Source organism: Rhinoraja longicauda, chromosome 8, assembly GCF_053455715.1.
Source record: "Rhinoraja longicauda isolate Sanriku21f chromosome 8, sRhiLon1.1, whole genome shotgun sequence".
Taxonomy (NCBI): Eukaryota; Metazoa; Chordata; class Chondrichthyes; order Rajiformes; family Arhynchobatidae; genus Rhinoraja; species Rhinoraja longicauda.
Window position 1 is genome coordinate 37,026,876 of NC_135960.1, and position 21,914 is coordinate 37,048,789.

At 41.3% G+C, this 21,914-nt stretch overlaps 1 protein-coding gene across 3 annotated transcripts in view; it reads left to right on the top strand.

Annotated features, from left to right (window-relative positions):
- LOC144595861 (partitioning defective 3 homolog B-like) overlaps positions 1 to 21,914 on the top strand; it is a 916,989-nt gene that overhangs the window by 340,890 nt on the left and 554,185 nt on the right. For all 3 annotated transcript variants that reach the window (XM_078403665.1, XM_078403667.1, XM_078403666.1), the window contains one exon: positions 5,243 to 5,367. In XM_078403665.1, coding sequence (XP_078259791.1) covers positions 5,243 to 5,367 — 125 coding nt within the window. The remainder of the gene's footprint in view (positions 1 to 5,242; positions 5,368 to 21,914) is intronic.

The following is a 21,914-nucleotide window of genomic DNA, read 5'->3' on the forward strand; positions in this document are numbered from 1 at the left end:
GCTTTTTGTGGAATAGAATCTTTTCCCCACAGGAAGGCAATTAACATTGCTTTTGAAGTCACCACCAGCTGTGCAGTGCTCTTATAGTAATGGGTTGTGTGCATCAGTCTGCTTTATTTCATTCCCACTCCGGAGTGGGAATTGGTGCTGTGACCATCTGATAAGATGTGATGATGCTAACGGCTAAACCATGACAGACAATCAACTGATCTACTATAAAGCTACTGACTCCAACAGTTATCTAGACTGCACTTCCTCCCATCCTGCCTCTTGTAAAGACACGATTCCCAACTCTCAATTCCTCCGTCTCCGCATCTGCTCCCAAGATGAGACATTCGATTCTAGGACATCCGAGATGTCCTCTTTCTATCATAAACGTGGGTTTTCCCCTTTTGTCATAGATGGATCCCTCACCCGGGTCTCCTCTGTGTCCCGTCGTTCTGCTCTTGGTCCCCCTCCTCCTCGAAAGAACAAGGACAGAGTTCTCCTGGTTCTGATCATTCATCCCACCAACCTCCGCATCCAAAAAATCATCAACATTTCCGCAACCTTTTAACATGATCCCACCATCTTCCCCTCTCCGCCCCTTTCCACATTCTGCAGAGACCGCTTACTCCACAGCACCATGGTTCACTCGTCCTTTCCCATCCAAACGACCCTCTCCCCAGGTACTTTCCCCTATAACCACAGGAGATGTAATACCTATCCCTATACCTCAGCCCTCGCCTCCATCCAGGGGCCCCAGCAGTCCGTTCAGGTGACACAGTGGTTCATGTGCACCTCCTTTAACCTCATCTACTGCATCCAGTGTTTTTGATGTGCCCCCCTGTACATCAGCAAGACCAAGCAGAGACTCGACAACCATTTTACTGAACATTCGGTCTGCCAAGGCTTACTTAATCTCCTGGTCACTAATAACCTCTAACTAACCTTTTCCCCTCCCTGGAATCCCACCTATTTCTCAGGAGGTCGCGATGTTTGTTCCCAGCTGGTTCTCCATGCTCCTAGTATGTTGAAACCGGAGCCACAGAGGGTCACTGCGTGACGGGAGAAAGGGTGACGAGATGACAGGCGTTGAGGTCCCAGTTGCTGTGAATCCTGGGCGAGGTGGTGCAAAGGATGTTTGATGTCCGATGGGGCCTTGCACACCAGCCTATGAGTGAAGAACTCTCTGTGAAGCTTGGCGGGTGCGATACCTGTGAGCACCGGTAGGAGATCCGCCGGAGTAGGATTCGTACAATCTGCCTAAAGAAGAGTTTCGACCTGAAACGTCACCTATCCATGTTCTCCAGAAATGCTTCCTGACCCGCTGAGTTATTCCAGCACTTTGTGTCCTTTTGTAAACCATGGCTTAGTTCACAAAGTCCCACAAAACTATTGTTATACTTGATTCATGGACTTTCTGTTTGGGAGAGCATCCTTTGAATGGAAAACCATTTTTTGAAGAAAGGTGACGCATTTGCATCCATTCCCTACACACTTGGGCAATTAACAGAAGCCAATTAACCTACAAGCATGTCTTTTGGATGTGTGGGGAAACCGGAGCACGAGGAAATCCACGTGGTCATCGGGAGGACATGCAAACTCCACACAGATAGCACTCAAGGTCAGGATCGAACCCGTGTCTCGGGCGCTGTGAGGCAGCAGCTCTACCTGCTGCCCACTTTTTTCAGTCCTCTGTTTCTTCCTGAGTATGTTAAATCAGATTACTGGCTATCAGAGGTGTTAGTATTTACTGAGTGCTTAGACTGTTAAAATTGTGGATAACAATCTTACTGAGATGTGGCTAATTGATTTAGGAAGTTAGCAGCTATTTTACCATGGGAATGTCGTTGATGACATTCACCTCTTCCAAAGGCAGACATTTAAATTTGAAAACAGATTGCCAAGTTTGACTCAGAGGATAAGAAAGTTACAATGAGATTTTGTTTGCCTTTGCACTTTTGTTTCTGTGGGCATTTCTGTGGTAATGTGCTTAGTATCTGACCCATCCAATCTTGTCTCATCTAGAATGAGGACCTCTTATGTAAAGCCTATGTTAATTTGCTTCGCAGAATAATAAACCCAGTCTGTTTTTTTATTAATAAAATAAACAATCTGCTCTCAATGTCATGATCATAAATCTCAAAGCTACGATTTCCCAACACTACTTGATTTGTCCTTTAACCCATGAGATTTCCTGTTATAAATATTTGTCTTGTTTATTGGAAGGATTCTGGTAAAACACCTGCTCCCTGTCAATGGTGCATAAAACTAGATGGCAAGGACGTGTTCTGAAACCAGCAGTACATGTTCCCAATAGGACGTGGGTCTCGTGTGCCATTATATGGGAAATTAGATTGTATATATTTTGGTTGAATGAGGAATTTAATCAAGGCATGTAAAGGAGTCAGTACACCAATCAGCCATGATTTCAGGGATGGTGCAAGAGGCTGAAAGATGTTATTCCATTGGATGTGAAGTGCTTCAGACTGCCATGAATTTGGTGGGACCAATGTAAATTTGTCCTTTATTGCCCGTGAAGTGATTGCTAACGGTATTTGGATTTGTGTGAACACCGCTTATTATTCTACTTGATTCATGTCCTGCACATTGCACACCCAGGCTTGAATATTGCTCAGACACCTTGCTCTCAATCAGATCAGAGCATCATTGTAGAAGTGCATATTTTCCCCATAAATACAAAATAAACAATAAGCCACAGGGCACCATAGTAATTCAATCTTGATAATGATATTGGTTTATTATTGTCACATACAGTGAAAAAAATGCTTGCATGTTATTCAGTCAAATCATATCATATGTGTGAGTATAATCAAGCTTTACACAAGTACACAGGTAGTGCAAAGTGAAAAATACCAGAGGGCAGAATATTGTGTTACCACATTATAATGATACAGCTGCAGTCAAAGTGCAGATTCCAAAAAGGTGCACGGGTCGCAATGAGGTGGATAAGGAGATCGGGTCTACAGCCTTTGCTTATTGAGAAGACCTTTATCAGTGGTCTGATAGCAGCAGGGAAGAAGCTATTCCTGATTCTTGTGCTATGTGATATTCTACCTGATGGAGATGAGGAAATGACCAGGATGTAAATGGTCCTTGATTATGCTGAGTGAACTGTCGATGGAGGGGAGGGCTGCAATGGACTGGGATCCATCCACGACTCAGTAAAGGAAATAGAAATGCATTCCAGAGTATTTTCTCGAAGGATAATCAGACAGAATTGTGTGTTGACAAAAAAAATTACATGTATGATGAAAAAGGCTGAGTCACTGAGATAGATTTTAGGGAGAGTTTTAACCGAAGGAGATGGAGCCAAGCGCGAGTGTTTAATTGTCATATGTATCGACAGCAAAACAACAAATCTTACTTGCTATACACCGATAACATATAATAAAAAAACACAATTAACTAATAACCTTAACACGGACTGAACACGATGAATGTGCACTCATCAATGGTGAACAGAAAGAGTGTCGTAAAGGCTAAATATTGATGAGAAGGAAAACTTCTGGGGTGTAAATCATTGAGTCCTTGGGATTAATCAACTTTCAAGCTCACCATCTTCTCTAGTACTACTTCTAGATTAATGCTTAGTTCCTTTAGTTCCTCATTATTGTTAGGCCCTTGATTTTCTCATAATCCACACATTTTGCATATCCTCCTTTAAGGCACATTCCTGCCGCACTCCAGGCTTCGACTGCATTGCCCTGCGGGACCGTCTACCCTTACAGTATCCAAAAAGGACAGTCTCTCCGAGATTGGCATTGACTCGGAGGCCTCCTGCACTACCTGCTTCCTTTTTCAGATCCATCTGGAGGTCATTCATCCTTCTCTGCCTACTCTTACTTAAGCTGCAGTGTCATCAACTCCCGAAACATGCTATCCATGAAGTTCTGCGTTTCTTGGCTGCACCATAGTGACTCCAGCCACCAGTTCATCTGTGAAATGCCGAGCTTAAATTGTTGTAGTTGGAGACCCTTCCTCCACATGTGGTTGTCTGGACCAACGTCTCTGTGACCTTGCACCTGGTGCAGCTTCTGCAGCCCACTCAATCTAGCTGTCCTGCCTACCATTCCTTGGTGGTGATAATGGTTTTGAAAAAGAATACGATTTACCTGAAGATATAAAACTTTCAGTGAGCACTAACATGGCTGGAGTAGAGAAACGTAAAACAAATTTAAATAGTGAGCTTTTTAGCGGGAAGGAATGGACCAGGATGTGGGCATCAATGCCAATTTGAGGACAAAAGAGAAAGTCAAGACTGTTTAATTGTCATATGTAATGGGATCTGAATAATTAAATTCTTACTTTACAGGCACATTAAACACGACAACACAACACATTAATATGCAATAAATTATAAAAGCAACAGATGGGTAACAAACTATGAATATGCTATTATAAGAACTAGAGTGAGTTAATGTACTCTACTAGGAATGTTTGTTGGGGGTATGATTTGGTTAATTTTGGGCTTAGGAAGAAATGAGTGACTTGTGCTTGTTGATGCATGGGGTCTAGAGAAGGAATAGAGGTGATCATTGCTAAGGAGAAATATTCATGATTTATCTTTCCATTATCATGTTAAAGAGTATGCATCCACATCTGTTGATTTGTAGATTACCGGTTCTGTGGCAGATGCTCTGTGCTCCTCTGTTCAAGGGAGTGAACATAGAGGGTTAATAATAACAGCAAGGAAATCTCCATGTGATTTAATATAGTTGCATCTGGTTCAATAATGGTGACCAAACAATTGTGTGCCAGAACTATGTTGATCAATTTATTTTTGTGAATGGGTTAGGATGTGTAACAAAGCCACTGAAGCCAATTTTAAGGAGCCCTGACCCTTTATCCTGCATTAGATTGTGGTGGTTTAACTTACTTTGCTATCTTTGTGACTCAAACCAACCCTGGTGATATGTTTATTTGCCAAACCAAGGGAGGGATCACTTGAATTGAGTCTGAAATTTTATACCATCCTTGTATGTTGGAATTTAGGCTTATATCTTGCTTATAAACCTTATAATGTTTCTGGTTATCTTGATTTATCTGTGCCTGATAAAACCAAATTACCTAACATGCTGCGATTAAGCCAAAGAAAATGTAAATGGTTTGAATATTTTAAGAATAAAAGCAAATAATGTTTTTTTTACCATAGGGAAAAGTAGCATTCATTAGTCTTAATAAGATGAGTTATTGTGCCTTTTGCAATTCCCTGCTGATGTCAGTCTGTTCTCCATAGGCACGCCACTCCTCGTACGGCGAAGCAGTGACCCAGCTCTGGTACCACCCGCTCAGTTCCAGCAAGGTGCATCTCAACCTGATGATCCCAATAACAGTAACCTGATTGTGAAGCCAATCATAACAGTAAGCATGGCTGTTGGGGGAAGGGGGGAGGCATGAGTGGTTGTGGAGATTCATGTATTGATGTTAAGAACTAAGGATCCAGTTAACCTTTAGCAGGCAGGAGTTAATGGACACCATGGAGAACGTTAATGAGAGTCATGTTTGCAACTCTCTTGGGCATAGCAGGATCATTTTTCAGTTCAAAGTTGCCTTGTTTGCTAACAGAACAGCTTGAACTGAAGAATTTCAAAGTTTTATACTTTTTCTGCTGCCAGAAAGTGTAATTCAAATATTAGGCACTAATGTAATTGTGTTCTTAAAAAATGGGAAAAAAAAGAGTTCTTGAGTTCTTGACTATTTAATGTGGACCTCAAAGTAAATTGGTTTTGAATTATTTACACGACAAATGTAATGGCTTTCAACTAATTGTGGTTTAACAGATTTAATGTTGGTTTGTTTTGTGTGCTGCTCTCCCACACGTTTTAGAATGCAGCAGTAAATGTTAGAGTCCCCGGAAAGTGTTGCAGAACTGAGAGATCTAAAGATACTGGTGCATGGTTTCCTAATAGTGGTGAGCCAGCTGGGCAGTGGTGAAGAAGGCATTTGGCATGCTTTTCTACACTAGGAACTGTATTGAATATAAACATTGGGATATCATGATGCAGCTGTACAAGTCGTTGGTGAGACCACACTAGGAGTACTGAGTGCAGTTCTGGTCAGGCAGCTGAAAGAAGGATGTTATTAAGTTAGAAAGGGTGCAGGAGATTCATTAGGATATTACCTGGGCTTGCGGGCTTGAGTTATTGTCCCACTGACTTCAGTGTCTGTTTCCAGACAGACACAATGTGTTTCCAGTTAAGGGAGTGGCTGCCTTCACGCTAAACCTCAACCTGCCTTCTTCCAACATTCCCCCAACCCGCTAGCTGTGCTCGTTCTAAAATTATGTTTGCTCTGACCCTCTCTTCCATACAACAACACCTACTTCCTCTATGCTCCACTGTGATATTAGCATGGGGAACAACCGATGGAAGGTTTATGATATGAAATTGAGGTGACCACTGTAGACTGACCAAGTATTTAATAAAGATGCTTAGTACTGTTACTGGGTTTTACTTTAAGATTAATAAATAGTAGAGCTCCAGAGAGTTGCAGAATGGCGAGATCTGGGAATACATGTGATTGTTCTCTAAATGTGGTGGGTCAGGTGGACTGTGCGCTGAAGAAGGCATTTGGCACACTTCCCTTCATTGGGAAGGATATTGAGTGCAAAAGTTGGGTCATCGTGATGTAGCTGTACAAGTTGTTGGTGAGATGACACTTGGAGTACTGTGTGCAGTCCTGGTCACCCAGCTATCGGAAGGATGTCAGTAAGTTGGAAAGGGTGCACCAAAAATGACAGTTATTTACTATGTCTATTCGGGACACATCTCCCAAACCTGCAACGTCTACCAGTAATTCAGAGAAGGACAGCAGGACCATGAGAACAACTCTATGTCAAGTATTCCTCTGTCACGCACAAGCCTGATTTGGAAATACATCACAATTCTTTTACTATTACGATATGTTGGAAGTTTTGGGATCGAGAAAGCAATTATAAAGAATATTGCTGCAGGTATAAATCAATGTTGTAGGTGACTTAAACATGATGTTGTGGGGGTGGAATTCATGTGTTGTGAGATGCAGGATCTGTTCCTGTGCTGTACAGCTCTATGTTTGGGAGATGTTATCAAAAGCACCTTACAAACTGCCATGGTACATTTCATAAATGGTACATGTCTCGGTTAAGGTCTGCTTTGGTAGAAGAGGTGACTGTTAAAATGTTCATTGTTTTCAAATCACTCCATGACTTTGTCCCACCACACCTTTGTAATCTCCTTTCACCCCACAAAATACATGACATCTTAACTCGTCCCTAACAATATCTTCTGAAGTGCTCTGTAAATATGCCTTCTTTTCCTGGTTAGGGGCAATTAGCCAAACAAGAGTTCATGTGCATCCATATTATGAAGTTAGTTAGTATCTTTCTCCTAGATATTCAATTATGTTTTTTTTCTTGCTTGGATGCTTGGAGGTACAAGCAACAATTCTAGCCTTGCTAATTTATCTCCACCTGCCACCTCTCGCTAGGTGATGTTTAAGCCTTGCCTGAGAACTTGGTTTGCATTTGCAGTTGAACAACAAACAGAATCGAAGATGTCTCCTCCCATCCTTGGGAGCTGTGATTTAATAAGGCTCAAAATTGCCAATTTTTCAGGAAATTAATTTGCAAATATTGCTGTAATTGGCAGTGAATTTAAGGTAATATTTACATCTCAAATTAAATTAATTACATACCACAAAGTTTATTTCCTTGAAATTTGTGATATTATTTGAGTTATTTAGATATTTTTTCTGTGTTAATATATGTCAAAAAATCTCTTTCACTGTTGTCACATTGAAAATGGTATGTTAAAAATGACTTTCCTAAATTTATATTCAAAGAGATAACTCAATCAAAGCGCTTCGATGTCAAAGATTAATCAGTAAAAGGGAATAATTGGGAAGATGATTCCCTTTGTCATTCTTACACACATCTCTTTTGTACAAGCAAAGTCTTCCATATATCATCTTCCATAATTGTGATTCTTGTATCAAATCTGTCCACAGCAGGAATAAAAAGTCTCAGCGTTTTCTTCAAAGGCTCAAATAAGTAACTTCAGCCAACTGATTGACTGACATGCAAACCAGCAAGTGTTCCATTGAAAGCTAACAACTTGAAAGGGTTGACATTTTCACCAATCATACCACTGTGTTTGCTTTTTTTCCCTCAAAATTGCTGTTCCTATTTCCGACCAAACTGAATGGCAGCAATGAGAAAAATGACAGAAGAAAACACTGGAGCAGGAAAAACACAGAGTTTCCTCATAAATCGACCAGTTCAATACACAAAGTGGTTCTTAGAATTTTTGTTCAGGAGTGGAATTTATTTCTGGAATCTGGACAAATTCTTCATTCCCCCGAATCCGGTATAGCACATCTGAAGGGTAGCAGAACCACCTTCAGCTTTCACAGCTCTGAGCAGAGAAGCTAGGCAGGTTACAGGAGGTTATGGCATTGATCTGAAAAGGACTAGTCACACTTGTAATTCCAGCTGCTTGCTTCCCTCCACTCCACTGCGCAATAGCAGGAGCCATGCTCTATTATGTAGGGATACAGGTGAATACTGGACAGGGGATCCTGTCAAAATTTGAGAATTCAGAATTGAAACAGTTCCGCAGAGAATGGAAGATGCTTCTAAAATGAATCAATCTGGATGGATGCCAATAGAGTGAATCTTGATTGTTTTCTAACATCCTTTGCCCATTTCCATTTTTGTTCCTATTTTTTTTTAATTAACCCCCTGAACTGCTTTTGGATTTTGGATCCCATTTGCATGAATTTTTATAATGACTTAACCACAACTTGTTAAAGTGCTTGTGACAATGTATCTGGCACAGGACAGAATGTAGAGTTGGCAGCAGACTGGGCATGTTATCATGGGGGAAGATTAGCTGCTACCATTGTAACATCTTTGTGGTGGGACTGTCAGCATATGGATGATTCCCAGAACCTTTTTGCACATTCCATTCTTTGTCTTGGAGTATGTGAAGGAACATCACTATTGACAGAAAGAATGATAATTAAAGACAATATTCAGATCATCTCATGCCAGACTCAAAGGTAGACACAAAATGCTGGAGTAACTCAGCTGGACAGGCAGCATCTCTGGAGAGAAGGAAAGGGTGGTGTTTCGGGTCAAGACCCTTCTCTCCAGAGATGCTGCCTGTCCCGCTGTGTTACTCCAGCATTTTGTGTCTACCTTTGATTTAAACCAGCATCTGCAGTTCTTTTCTATACAAGAATATGTCTGGATGAGGAAGATCCTTAAGCCCATTTGAATTCTTTCACAGTATCAACTCTGCCATTTCAGATGTCAGCCTCGACTCTGTAGCACTTGCTCTGTGCTTTATGACTACGGGCTCACGCCTTATTCAAGGCACTTGATTATAATAGTGTATCTTTAAGCAAATGCATGATATTCTATCTGAGTTTGTGTTCCGATTGAACAGGAGAGCCTGCTTTATAACAATGTCACTGTCTCGAACATCCAACAATTCGATATGTACATAGTCTGAAGAAGGGTCTCGACCCGAAACGTCACCCATTCCCTCTCTCCTAGATGCTGCCTGACCTGCTGAGTTACTCCAGCATTTTGTAATACCTTCTGGTAGTTTAAGAGGGCTGCTTTGGAAATAAACTATTACTTCTTTGGATATATATATGGCATTTCTTAATGGCTTTGTGAAGATGTTATTTTGATAGATTCTCAGCTAAAACTGGGATTGATTAAATCTTGCACTGACTTTTAGAGGAGGCATTAAATTGAGGCTGAGAAGGATGTTGATAGAAACTGTTTATTCTATTCAGTTTATGCATCACCACTAATTGAAAATCTGGCACCCACAGGTTTAATTAATAAAGTGGATGTTTAAAAGGATTCATTCTTTGGGATACTGGTGCTGCTATGAAGTCTGGTGTTTTTGTAACCCTTTGAAAGCTACCTTGAAGGGTGACTTAAAATCAGAGTGATGCAGCATGGAAGCAGACCTTTCGGTTCAACTCGTGCATGGTGTCCAAGATGCCCCTTCTCAGCTAGTTCTAATTGCCCATTTTTAGAGCATATGCCTCTCAGATTTTCCTATCTGTCTTTTTAAATGTTGTTATTGTATCTGCTTCAACTACTTCCTCTGTCAGCTGAGTGGAAAAGTTGCCCCTCCCATTCCTATTAATTTCTTCCCCTCCATCCTCAAACCTATGTGCTCTAGTTTTTGATTCCCCTTCCCTGGGAAAAAAGACTCCATGCATTCACCCTATCGATTCCCCTCATAGTTTTATTCCTCTCAAAAAGATCACCTCTCAGCCTCCTGTGCTCCAAAGAATAAACGACCCAATCCCCTATAGCTCAAGTTCTCAAATCCTAGCCATATCCTCGTAAATCTTTGCATCCTTTTCAATATAATGGCATATTTTCTATAGCAGGATAACCAAACTGAATACAATACTCCAAGTGTGGCCTCTCTAAAGTCTTGTCCAACTGGAACATAACGTCCCAACTTCTACACTTAATTCCCTGACAGATGACAGACAACATGCCAAGTCTTCCTCGCCAGCCTATCTACATGTGATGCCCTGTTCCTGGAACTATGTACTTGTATTCCGAGATCCTTCCACTCTACAGCACTCACTAAGGCCCTATCATTCATTGTGAAGGTCCTGGCCTGGTATGACATTAAAAAATGCAACACCTCACACTTATCTTAATTAAATTCCATTTGCCATTCCTTGACCCATTTACCCAGTTGCTCCAGATTATGCTGTAATTCTTGATCACCATCTTCGCTGTCTATGATGCCGCCTATTTTAGTGTCATCTGAAAACGTAATAATTAAGGCTTGAAAGTTATCATCCAAATCTCTGATGTGGATGACAAACAATGGTAGACCAATGGAATGGAATACTTTATTGTCACATTGACAAGCCACAGTGAAACTATTTGCTTGCATACCCAAGGTATGCAAATAGCGGCCACCTACGGCGCTGACAAAGTTACAAAGTAACTTGTAACTCCTCCTTTGTACGCCGCCAGGGCTTCACCACCATCGCCGGGGCTTTGCTACCACTGAGGCTTCACCATCACCGCCAAGGCCCCACCACCACTGAGGCTTCACCGTCACCACCAATACCCCATCACCACGAGGTTTCACTACTGCTGCCGAGGCTTCACCGTTGCCGACTCCCCACTGCTGCCGAGGCCCCACTGCCACAAGGCTTCCAAGTGGTGAAGATATGCCAATAATGCAATTTGATAAGGAGTTACAGAAAGTTGTGGGTAGAGCTTACGTCTATTCGAGATGACGTGTAACTTGGACCTGGGACTGGAGATGCCTTATATCTGCTTCACTGATAGGAGGTATTATCAAAGATTGCTTTGGTCCTGCATTTTAATGGATGCTCTCAGAGATTCATGCAATTAACAGAGGAGAGGTTGTTCAAGTTGGTAGCTGCTCTGCCAGCCAGGGGTTGTATGGTCTTTCATGGCTGGGTTATGATATCAAGCACCCATCTAAGAGAAAACTGCATTAGTAGGTGGTTGGCAGTCTGAGGGGGAAATATGAGGTGAGCCACTCATCATATCATACTCTGTCTCTAAGATAATGGGGACAACAGAACCATAGTGAACACATATGGTAGATTTACTACTATCACCAAGGTGCGGCTTATGAGATATGTTTTGAAGCATAAGTACAAGAGGTGTTTATTTGGTTCCTTGCATTTGTTCCATTTTTAAATAACATGACATATTTAGGAAAACATATTTATGAAAAGTTTGATCTTAAGAGCAAAAGAAAATGGTTTTTAAAACTATGTGGAAAGTGTGAGTCTTGAAAGGCTGTATCACTTGAAGAATCAGTGAATTACATCAATGTTGTCGAGCAATAAGCAGATCTAAGGAAAGAGAGTGCAGCAGAAGGATTATATTTAGTTAGTTGAGAATTATGAACCTTCTAGAAGTCACTTGGAGTCACTCGTCATTAAAGATTAACCTTTCACACACTGCTGAGAGCACTGTGGAAGCAAATTGTAGAAGTGCTAAAAATAGCATTTGTTTTAATCCAATTTTATTGTGCCCTTTTAATTATTAGTTATAAAATACTGGAAATGAGAAGAGCGTTTAACTGACAGGCGAGAATAACCCAGTGGGGGAATTAAGAATATTCTCACTTTCCAGTTGTGAGTGCGTCTTTTACTATGAGGGTGGATGTGCTAAATAATCCAAGCGGGTAATGGTGAGCCAGTGGGCAGCGGGGTTGTGTCTTGGGGGGTGGTGTCTGGAGGCAGGAGATTTTTTTCGTTTTAGAGATACAGCGCGGAAACAGGCCCTTTGGCCCACCGAGTCCGCACTAATCAGTGATCCCCGCACATTAACACTATCCTACACACGCCAGGGACAATTTGCACGCACCAAGCTAATTAACCTACAAACCTGTACGTCTTTGGAGAATGGGAGGGAACTGAAGATCTCAGAGAAAAATCCACGCGGTCACAGGAAGAACGCACAAACTCCGTACACACAGCATCTGTAGTCAGCAATTGAACCTGGGTATCTGGCACTGCAACTCTACTGCTGCGCCACTGAAACCTTCATTAAACAGCACAATCTGCAATAGCATCCCCAGATGGTGAGGGAAGAATCAGCTTGGACATGATGGATTGAATAATCTCTCTGTTGTATCCCACTTTGGTTCTACAGAGAGTATAGCTATTGATTGTTTCATCTGTACACTCATTCTACATGTTTGTCCTGGGCACGCCCCAAAGATTTCCTTTGACCTTTGTGATATTTGATTTCACATGCTGTCTGCCTGGATCTTATTTTTTTTGTAAGCAAGGGAAGTGTGCTCAAACATAAGCTAATCTTGAGTCTATTTTCGAGTCTTAAAAATGGGAAGTCGCTCAGCCTTTCATAGAGAAGAAACAAAGTGCTGGAGTAACTCAATGGCTCAGGCAGCATCTTAGGAGACCGTGGATAGGTGATGGTTCATGTCGGGATCTTTCTTCAGACTGATTGAGGGGAGGCAGGGATGGAGGGGGATGGGGGGATGAATTCTGGAAGAGAGGAGGGGCAAAACAAAGCTTGGAAGGTAATAGGTCGACACAGGTGAGGGTTATTTGATAGGCAGATGGTTGGATAAAGGGGTAAGGGCTGGGGTCAGTGGGGTGGAGAGAGGCTTAGAGGAGATACTGTGGGGGGATGATGAGGTTCGAAGGGGTGGGGAAAGTAAGAGGTAGTGTAGGCGTTTCATATCAGCCTTTCGTATCTGTGCATCCTCCTTGAAATTAGTTCTATTCCAATTCATCCTGCATTCTTTCCCTATATTCCTGCATTTTAAGGACATTCCTGTCCTTTTAAAACATTTGTCCATTCCAAAAGGAACCATTGAATCTGCTGCTGGCACCTTTTCTTTAACAGTTTTTTATAAATATTATCACAACTCACTAAAAAGGACTTCACTTCTTCCTTATGAGTATCAACCCTCCTGTAAAGGAGAAGACAGTTTGTCAAGGCATTTTGGATTCTTCTATTAAATCTTCCCCCTAAAACTCCATTGTGTCTCATCTGTCTGCAGCATACATATACTCCGAGTATACAGTGCGGTACCCGTTCCAGCCAACTGAGAAATGATTAATGCCTAGTGATGAGCTGCTGCTGCTCTCCATTCTACTACCAGTCAAATGTACACTCACTGGGAGTAGGCAGCTCGGGGGGAGTGGGTGTTCCAACAGCAATGATACATGAAGCCAATTTAAGACTGATTGGTGAGCATTCAACAGGTATTCAGAACCCAATAATAATCAATCATTCTATTATTTTTGATAAAGTAATATCAAACAGTTAGCAATTATGACACCAGAAAAGTGTTAAAAAAATAATTGAATATGCTGCTAAAATATCTCATGGAAAATCCAAATGATTATTAAGCCATTGCTGGTTGAGAAAAGCAGCACAGTGGCCAGATGGTAGAACTGCTGTTTCATGTCACCAGAGACCTGGTTCAATCCTGACCTTGGGTGCGTCCTGCACATTCTTCCTGTGTTTGCATGGGATTCCTGCCACATCGCAAAGACGTGAGGTTAGGTGGGTTAATTGGATGCTAGTGTGCAGGTGAGCAGTAGATCCTAGGGGGAGTTGATGAGAAGGTGGAGAGCATAAAATAGGGCAATTTATGAGTGTGTGGCTGGTTAATAGTGGACCAAAGTGGGCCAAAGGCCTACCTCCTTGCAGTACCTCTCAATGACTTAAAGGATGAGAGCTTCTTCAAGCAAAGACCCATTGAGGAGGAATTTGAAACTGCAAATGGTTGACATTGAACCTTCACAATAATCTTAGTCATAGGACAAAGCTCCATGGTCAGACATTTTCACTTATTTCTCAAGCATATATTTATAACCTCCAAAAGGAGACGTAAGAATTTTGAAATACTCTCTAGTTTACTGTGCAAAATATTGCTATTTTACTTGCTGCTGATTTCATGGGCATTTGGTGTGGTTGGTGGGCATTTTATAAGCAAAGGTACCATAAGGGTAGAGTGGAGATTGTAAAATCTACCTGAGGTACGTAATGTTTCATTTATTAAAATGCCAAAATGTTTGCATTTGTAGAGGCCCTCTTAAAATATCTAACCTTAATGGATATGAAGCAGCAAATGGCACATAGAAAGCCCCAGAATGACAGACAAGGGACACCGGAAATAGTCATTCGATGTTTCGGGTTGGAACCTTACAAGTGGACTGGGCAGGAGGTGTACCAATTTTATGGAGCATGAGTTGAACTCATGATCCTCTGAATTAGAGACAGAACTGATCCCTGCTGAACCATGACAAACCCAGCTACATCAGAGGCTCACAGAAAGTTTGATTTTGTCTCATTTGATCAAAGGCCTGCCTGCGGAAGCTGCCCTCAACAGAGAGAACAATTAGTATTGGGAAAAAGTTCCTATCTTGACACAAAGCATTGCACATTACATCACCCACGTGTTTTCCTGTTGCCAATATCAACCACTTTTTGGAAATTATGAAAGTCATACAAATTATCCAAAGGGTTAATTACTCAGCACCTTAAATATATTAACTCCATTAGACTGCTGCTTCAGGGATGCTTGGAGAACTGATGATTTTCTCCTTGCTGACTGAAAAGACTGATATTTGAAACCTCCAGAAGATGTGCCACAAAGGATTTCATGCTTAAACATACATTTAAAAGGTATCAGCACTCTTCAATTTCATGTGCTGTAACACTATAATAATCCTCCATGATAAAACCATGTTGGCTTTTGAAAACAAAAGGTATTTCTGGGTGTTCCTTTTTTTCTTTTCTTTGAGAGAACTTTTTGTCTGTCTTTTGTGGTCGCTGTTTGATTAAATGCAGTTGATAAGATTTCAGTGAATGTGGGTTTAAAATAAATATGTTTTGTGTCACTGCAGGCCAGTGACACATTGATAAGTGTCTGTTTATCTCCAGCTGCAGAATTTCTGACCCATCATTTCCACAGAGAACTTAAAAGTGGTTTACGCATTCCTCTGCTCAAGTCTGGTCAAGGATTTCTTGTAAAGTACTTTCATTTCTTTCCTTTTGAGCTGATCCCATTCCATGGTACGTTGAGTGGCATTGAATAAACGGTACCAGGATGAGGCTAGTGCAAGTGAAGTGAATACCGTATAATAAAGGAGACCCTTGTTATTCACTCAAAATGTTTTCATTTTTTAAGTGATCAGAAATCAATCTTTTCTCTACCCTAGGCCACACACATTTGCCTGAAAATAGCAGCTGCTTGACATGGACCACCAGTGCACATTCTGTTGCAGCCATGCCACTTTTCTGAGTCTGCAACCAATTTCTTTTCTGAGAATTCCTCATTTCTCTCCTTTACAAAGGTTTGTAGCAAGGTTGCTACCTCCTTCCATGATTTACTGTGACTGTTTTGATCTGTTGCTCCTCAAGTTTGCCCAACCACCTCTTCTCAAAAAAACATTGTTAATTTGAAAACCATCTGTAAATACAGAGCATGGAAGGGCCTTTTGTTGTGCAGTGGAATTTTGGATGCCTGTGGGTACTTAAGGAATGCTTTTGATGCATTGATCTATGCACAGTTAATCATGTTGAGAGGGAAAGGGGACAGTGGAGTGGAAAGCTTTTGTGAAACCTATCCACTGCCAGTGGCAGAAATACTGGATGTATTTGTGTATTAGTTCTGAAAAAGTCCAACAGCTCTGACATTGGTATATTTGCATGCTGGTCCTTTCCAGATGTATTATCAAGGGTGTTGCTTGTGTTTTGTAAAATACCGTGAGGATGCCTTGAGACTGAGTGTGCTTTAAAGCTGGACTTTCAGATAAACACATCTGCTAAGGGGTGTTTGATAAGCTCTAGAACTATCCACATGCATGTATATCCACATGCATATACACCTAATATACAGTATTTCCCATAATTACACCGGTGATTACTTCTATAAAGCTAACCTGTCGCAGAAGAATCATTTTGGGACATCTGAAGGTCATAAAAGACATTGTACGAATGCAAGTTTTCAAATTCATTTTTTCTTTGTTGGATGCCCAACTCATAACTAATTACTTTTAAATACAAAACACTGTCACAAGAATTCATTACACTTTGCATACTTCTAAACCAAATGCTGCTATAATGCATTTCCCAGCACAAGAAAATGGGCAAGATAATGTGTCTTTCAGATCACTTGTTTTACATTTTAACTTTTAAGATATATTTGGTTCTTCCATCTTCAAACCATGTAGTTGAAAATGTCCCAGTGAATTAGTGATGTTGTTCTCTACCACACTCCAGCCAAGATTAATCTATGAGCTGTCTTTGTGAGCTAGAGTGGGTGGAGGTATGGTCGTGGGACAATCAGCCAGGTGTTGACTTTGACAATTTTAATGATCAATCCCCCCCCCACCCCCACCCCCAGGAAGGTGAACAGGTATCTTGTATAGGGGTGGTGGTGGAATCAGTCAGAGTCCATACTGCATGGAAACAGGCCATTCAGCCTACCATTACTTTTCGACCACACCAAAAAGTGGACACCCATCTATATTAATCCCGTTACAGCATTTCTGAACTGCTGGAAGATGTGATTAGTACGGATGGCCATTGGTTAGACTTCTGTGCCAAGGTGATTCAAGTACTTCTCCAGACATTTCCTAAATGCTGTTAGAAACTCTGCTTCCAACACCTCTCTCTGGCAGTTTGCATCAAATATTCACCACTTTCTAGGTGAACCGGATACCCCTCAGATCCCTTCTAAATCACTTACACTGACTAAGGGAGAAGTTTCCTGCAGAGGTGGTAAGAAGGAAGATTAATGCTGATATTTTACAGGTAAGCTATATGCATAAATGTGCTCACTCAAGTGACGTAGCATGGAGCCGTTGTTGTTCCTGAAGCTGTATCTTGATTTAATGTTTTTTTTGAAGTAGGGCTAAATGATGCATATTCTGTGTGGCTGGAGATTTTATTGTGCATTGGGATTTGAAGTCAATGCGTCAAGTTCAGCAACAGCCTGAGGCAACTTCAATGTCTATGTTTAAAAGCAATATTTCGTATTCTCAATCAGTGGAGACTATTACTTATTTAGCAGAAATTGGCAGGTTTTATAATAAAAATTCAGGAGCATCCATTTTGAATGAGCTGTAGCCTTCAGATTAAATACAGCAGGAGCATAAAGAATTGTAATTTAGATTTGGAGCCTGCGGCTTGTTTTAAATGAAGGTCTGTTCGTCATTTTGTTATTAAATTAGCTCAATTTCTTTTCTTTGTGATCCTTCCAACAGGTTGAAAAAAGGATTTCTGAAAAGACACACATAGGATGGGAATCTGGGGTGCAGGGAAGATATTTGGTTTAGGTGTGGGGTGATGGGACACAGTACTTACTGGGAGCAAACAAGTTTTGTTCTGTGTTATTACTAGCAGCTCAGTTACCTGTTTCAGTCTGGCAACTGTCAGAAATTAATATGTCAGTTTCAAAAAGTAAGTATATCCCAAGCAAAGGTAATTTAAATTTATTAATGATAGAAATATGGAAACATTTAATATTTACCTTTTGAGCTTGTGGCCTTCTGATGAATGAAGATGTTGTGGGTAGACTTACCGCTGGGACTCAGGAGTTTGAACTATCTTCCTCAGAGACCCATACAAAGTATGCTGACAAACTCATTTTATCATCATTAAATTTGTAAAACTGCTTCTCTTGAAGTACAAATTATGAACATTATCTCTTGATCTTTATATTCTTATTCTTATGTTCAAGTTCATCAAGTACCTTGCCCTTCTGTGTCATCATTATCATCTCCGGCCTTAAAACCTCCCACATTCCTCCAACCCCCATCTCTCTAATTACACTTTCCATTGCCCTGCCTCTGCCAATTATACCTTCAACCAATTTTTACATAAACGCCACAATTCATTTTTGAAGCCTCCATTGTATTACCACCTTTCTGAAAATCCCCATTAATTCTAATTTAGTTGGATTGTCCAAGATTTGATTGTTTGATTGTTTATCTCAAAGTATTTCCTTAGTTATGGTATTTCTTTTTTCACATACATTGTTAAAAGTGTAGTTTTATTGTTTGTTGGGGCTATGATGATTGTCAGTGACTGGTAAGTAACCTGCAGAGCTGTGTGTGTGATATTGATACTTGAAGTTTGGGCCTGTCTTTGTGAAAGCTGAGCAGGTCTGCAAACACTGTGTAATTGTACCTCCTTTAATTAAATGTCTCTCCAGCCAATACATACCATAGTCAACAAACCCTGTCTTGCAATGTAATTCCTTTATGCAAATGCAAAATGTTAACATGGTGGAACTCTGACAAAGGCTATTGTGCTGAATGAGCTCCTATTCTTCAGCCCTAAACTCAAAACTGCTCTAATTTATCTCCTGTTTTATATCTATTCATTTTGTCGTTTCCTTTATTGGCAGCACTATTTCTGTTGCACTTACATGTGTTAATACAATTTATCCAAACCTCTGGCTTCATTCTTTTGACCCCAATGTTAACTCCCTCTCTACTTTTAGAATCTATATACACCCATTCCTTCTCTCCTGAGGTGCTGCCTGACCTGCTGAGTTACTCCAGCATTTTGTGAATAAATACCTTCGATTTGTACCAGCATCTGCAGTTATTTTCTTATACTATATATACTTTGAGACAATTACTCAATTTCTGCAGTGTTTCCTGTTCTTGATTTTACAATGGGTGCTACCGATGAACCAAAAGTTAGTAATTTCAGTCTGAAGACTTATATAAATAACTTGGGTTGATACTATAATGCTGAGAATCAGCTGTGTTGTTGGGTTTGCTTTTCCAACGCAAAGTTAAGCTGTGCACCCATCGAGTTTTGGGGGAGGGTGAGTGGGGTGTGGGTGGAGAGGGGGGTGGGCGAGTGGTTAGAAGCAAGTGTTCTCTCTGGCATTGTGGACAATATTTAACCAACCATTACCACTGAAGCAGATAGTTTGGTCTCGACCCAAAATGTCACCCATTCCTTCTCTCCAGAGATGCTGCTTGTTCTGCTGAGTTACTGCAGCATTTTGTGTCTATCTTTCATGTATTACATTGTTGTTTGGGAAAATTCATTATGGCAAAATTGATTGACATACGCCCATGGTAAAACAGAGTCAAAAACTAGGACTTCATTAGTTGCCTTCAAGCCCATGCCATGGCTTTCCTCTCTTTTTGTATCTCTCTGCAGTTTTGCAGCTCACTTAATAGATGACTTACTCTCTGATTCCAGCTCTTTCTGCAGTTCCGTGCTTTTTTGTAGTAAATATTGGTGACAGTACCTTCACCTGATTGGAACTGCTCCTAAGAATTCACTCTCCACCTTTTCTCATTTTTAAATAGCCTTCCTGAAAAGCCATCTCCCCGACCAGCTGTTTGTCTCACTGTCACTTACAAATTTTCCTCTTATTGGGTTGACAGCTGTTTTACACGTCATTTTGTGAAGGGCTGTGGGATGGTTTTTATGTAAGTTGCCATCGAAAATGGTTTTGTTTGTTCATTCTTGGGAGGTCGATGTCCTTGGCAAAGTCAACATATGTCGCACGTTCTTGGGCTTTCACCTTGATCCACAGTGGTCAGGGTAGTGAAGCGACACTGCAATTCTATCGAGTCGGGAGTTCCAGTGAATTGACCTGGCAACTGAACAAGTTCAGGTCAATAAGATAAACCGTTTGGAAGGTAACTTTGAGGGATGATATTTTCATGCAACTTATGCCTTTGATGTTTTGTAACGGAGATGCTAGTGAAGAAACGTTGGCAAGTAGCTGCAACACTTCCAGTAGATAGTAAGCATGGCAGACACGGTGCACCAATACTGAATATTTTATATGCTGTTTTTGATTATATTGAGCTGGGTGAACAGATTAATGTGCTTATACTTTATGACTAACTAATCAATGAAAGTAGGTTTGTCTGGTGTGCTCGTTTTGAGTGCGCTGGAACTACTGCAAGATATTATGACTCTATCCTGTGGCAGAATTTCACACTTCAGCTAAGATCATACTTTCGGCTTTGCAGATCAGGAATGTATCTTGTTCTGAACAATATATCAGTGTGGAATCACGCTTTTTGGCACAGCTTGTAAGATTGGTCAGATTGGCATTCTGGGTTATTCCCATTTGCCAGCATTTGGCTTATATTCCTGTACACCATTCCTATCCATACATCTGTCCAAATGTATTTTAAAAGTGTGGATTGTGGAACGAAGTAGCACGGGAGTGGTTGAGGTAAATAATATAGATGTGTTTAAGTAAAAATTGAATAATACTTTCAGGAGAGAGGAATGGAAGATCATGTCGATGACGTTAGATGCATTGCATTGGAAGGGGGCTGATGTGGAGCATAAATATTGGCATGGAACATATGGACCAAATGGTCTGTATGTTAGCTGTGAAATTCCATGTAATTTAACTTCATGCTCTCATGCATTTCATTTTTTTTCAAGAAGCTCTTTCCTTTGACTTAATTTACATGTATGGTTACCACCACACATGGTTACAGTTGCGAGCCATGTGCGCCATGCAGATGGCTGTACTGACGAGAGCTCCGTCAACTCAGCAAATTTGTGTGGATTTACTTTTTGCTACTTGCTCTTTTTGCACATACTGTACTATCACATGTTCAGTATGATCGACAGACACGTTTGGAGATGGAACGTCAGCCAACGCGGACTTTAACCCAGCTATTGATAACACAGACGACGGCCTCCCCTGGGTGTTTTGTCTACCTGCAAGGCGGAGGGGGAAAGCAAAGAGAGGGAAGTGTGCTGGCGCTCTGTGCAGAAGCCGGCGAAGAAGTGACAAACCCCCTCTGCCCAGCATTCTGTTAGCTAATGTGCAATCCCTGGGCAATAAATAGACGAGTTGCGCGCACGGATCGAATACCATTGGGACATTAAGAACTGCTGTGTTCTGGCGTTCATGGAGACGTGGCTGGAGACCAGCGTACCCGACTGTGCCGTCACTCCAGAGAGTTTTTCCGTCTACCGACAAGACAGAACGAAGGACTCAGGCAAGTCGAGAGGAGGGGGAGTGTGCTTTATGGTTAACTCTTCATGGGCCATGGATGTCTGCATTTTAACTATACACTGCTCCCCGGTTCTGGAGTTGTTGACCATTAAAGCTAGACCTTTCTACCTCCCCAGAGAGTTCAGTTCAGTCCTCCTTACTGCTGCTTACATCCCCCAGGGCTGATAAATCTCTAGCCCTGGACGAACAGTATGGGATTGTAAATGAGCTGGAGAACTCCCATCCTGAGGCTGCGTTCATTGTTCTGGGAGACTTCAACAGAGCCAATCTGAAGAAGGTTCTCCCAAAATATTTCCAACACATCACTTTTCCCACTAGGGGAGAGCAGACCCTGGACCATTGTTACACCCCATTCAGAGACTGTTATAAGCCCCTCCCTCGCCCTGC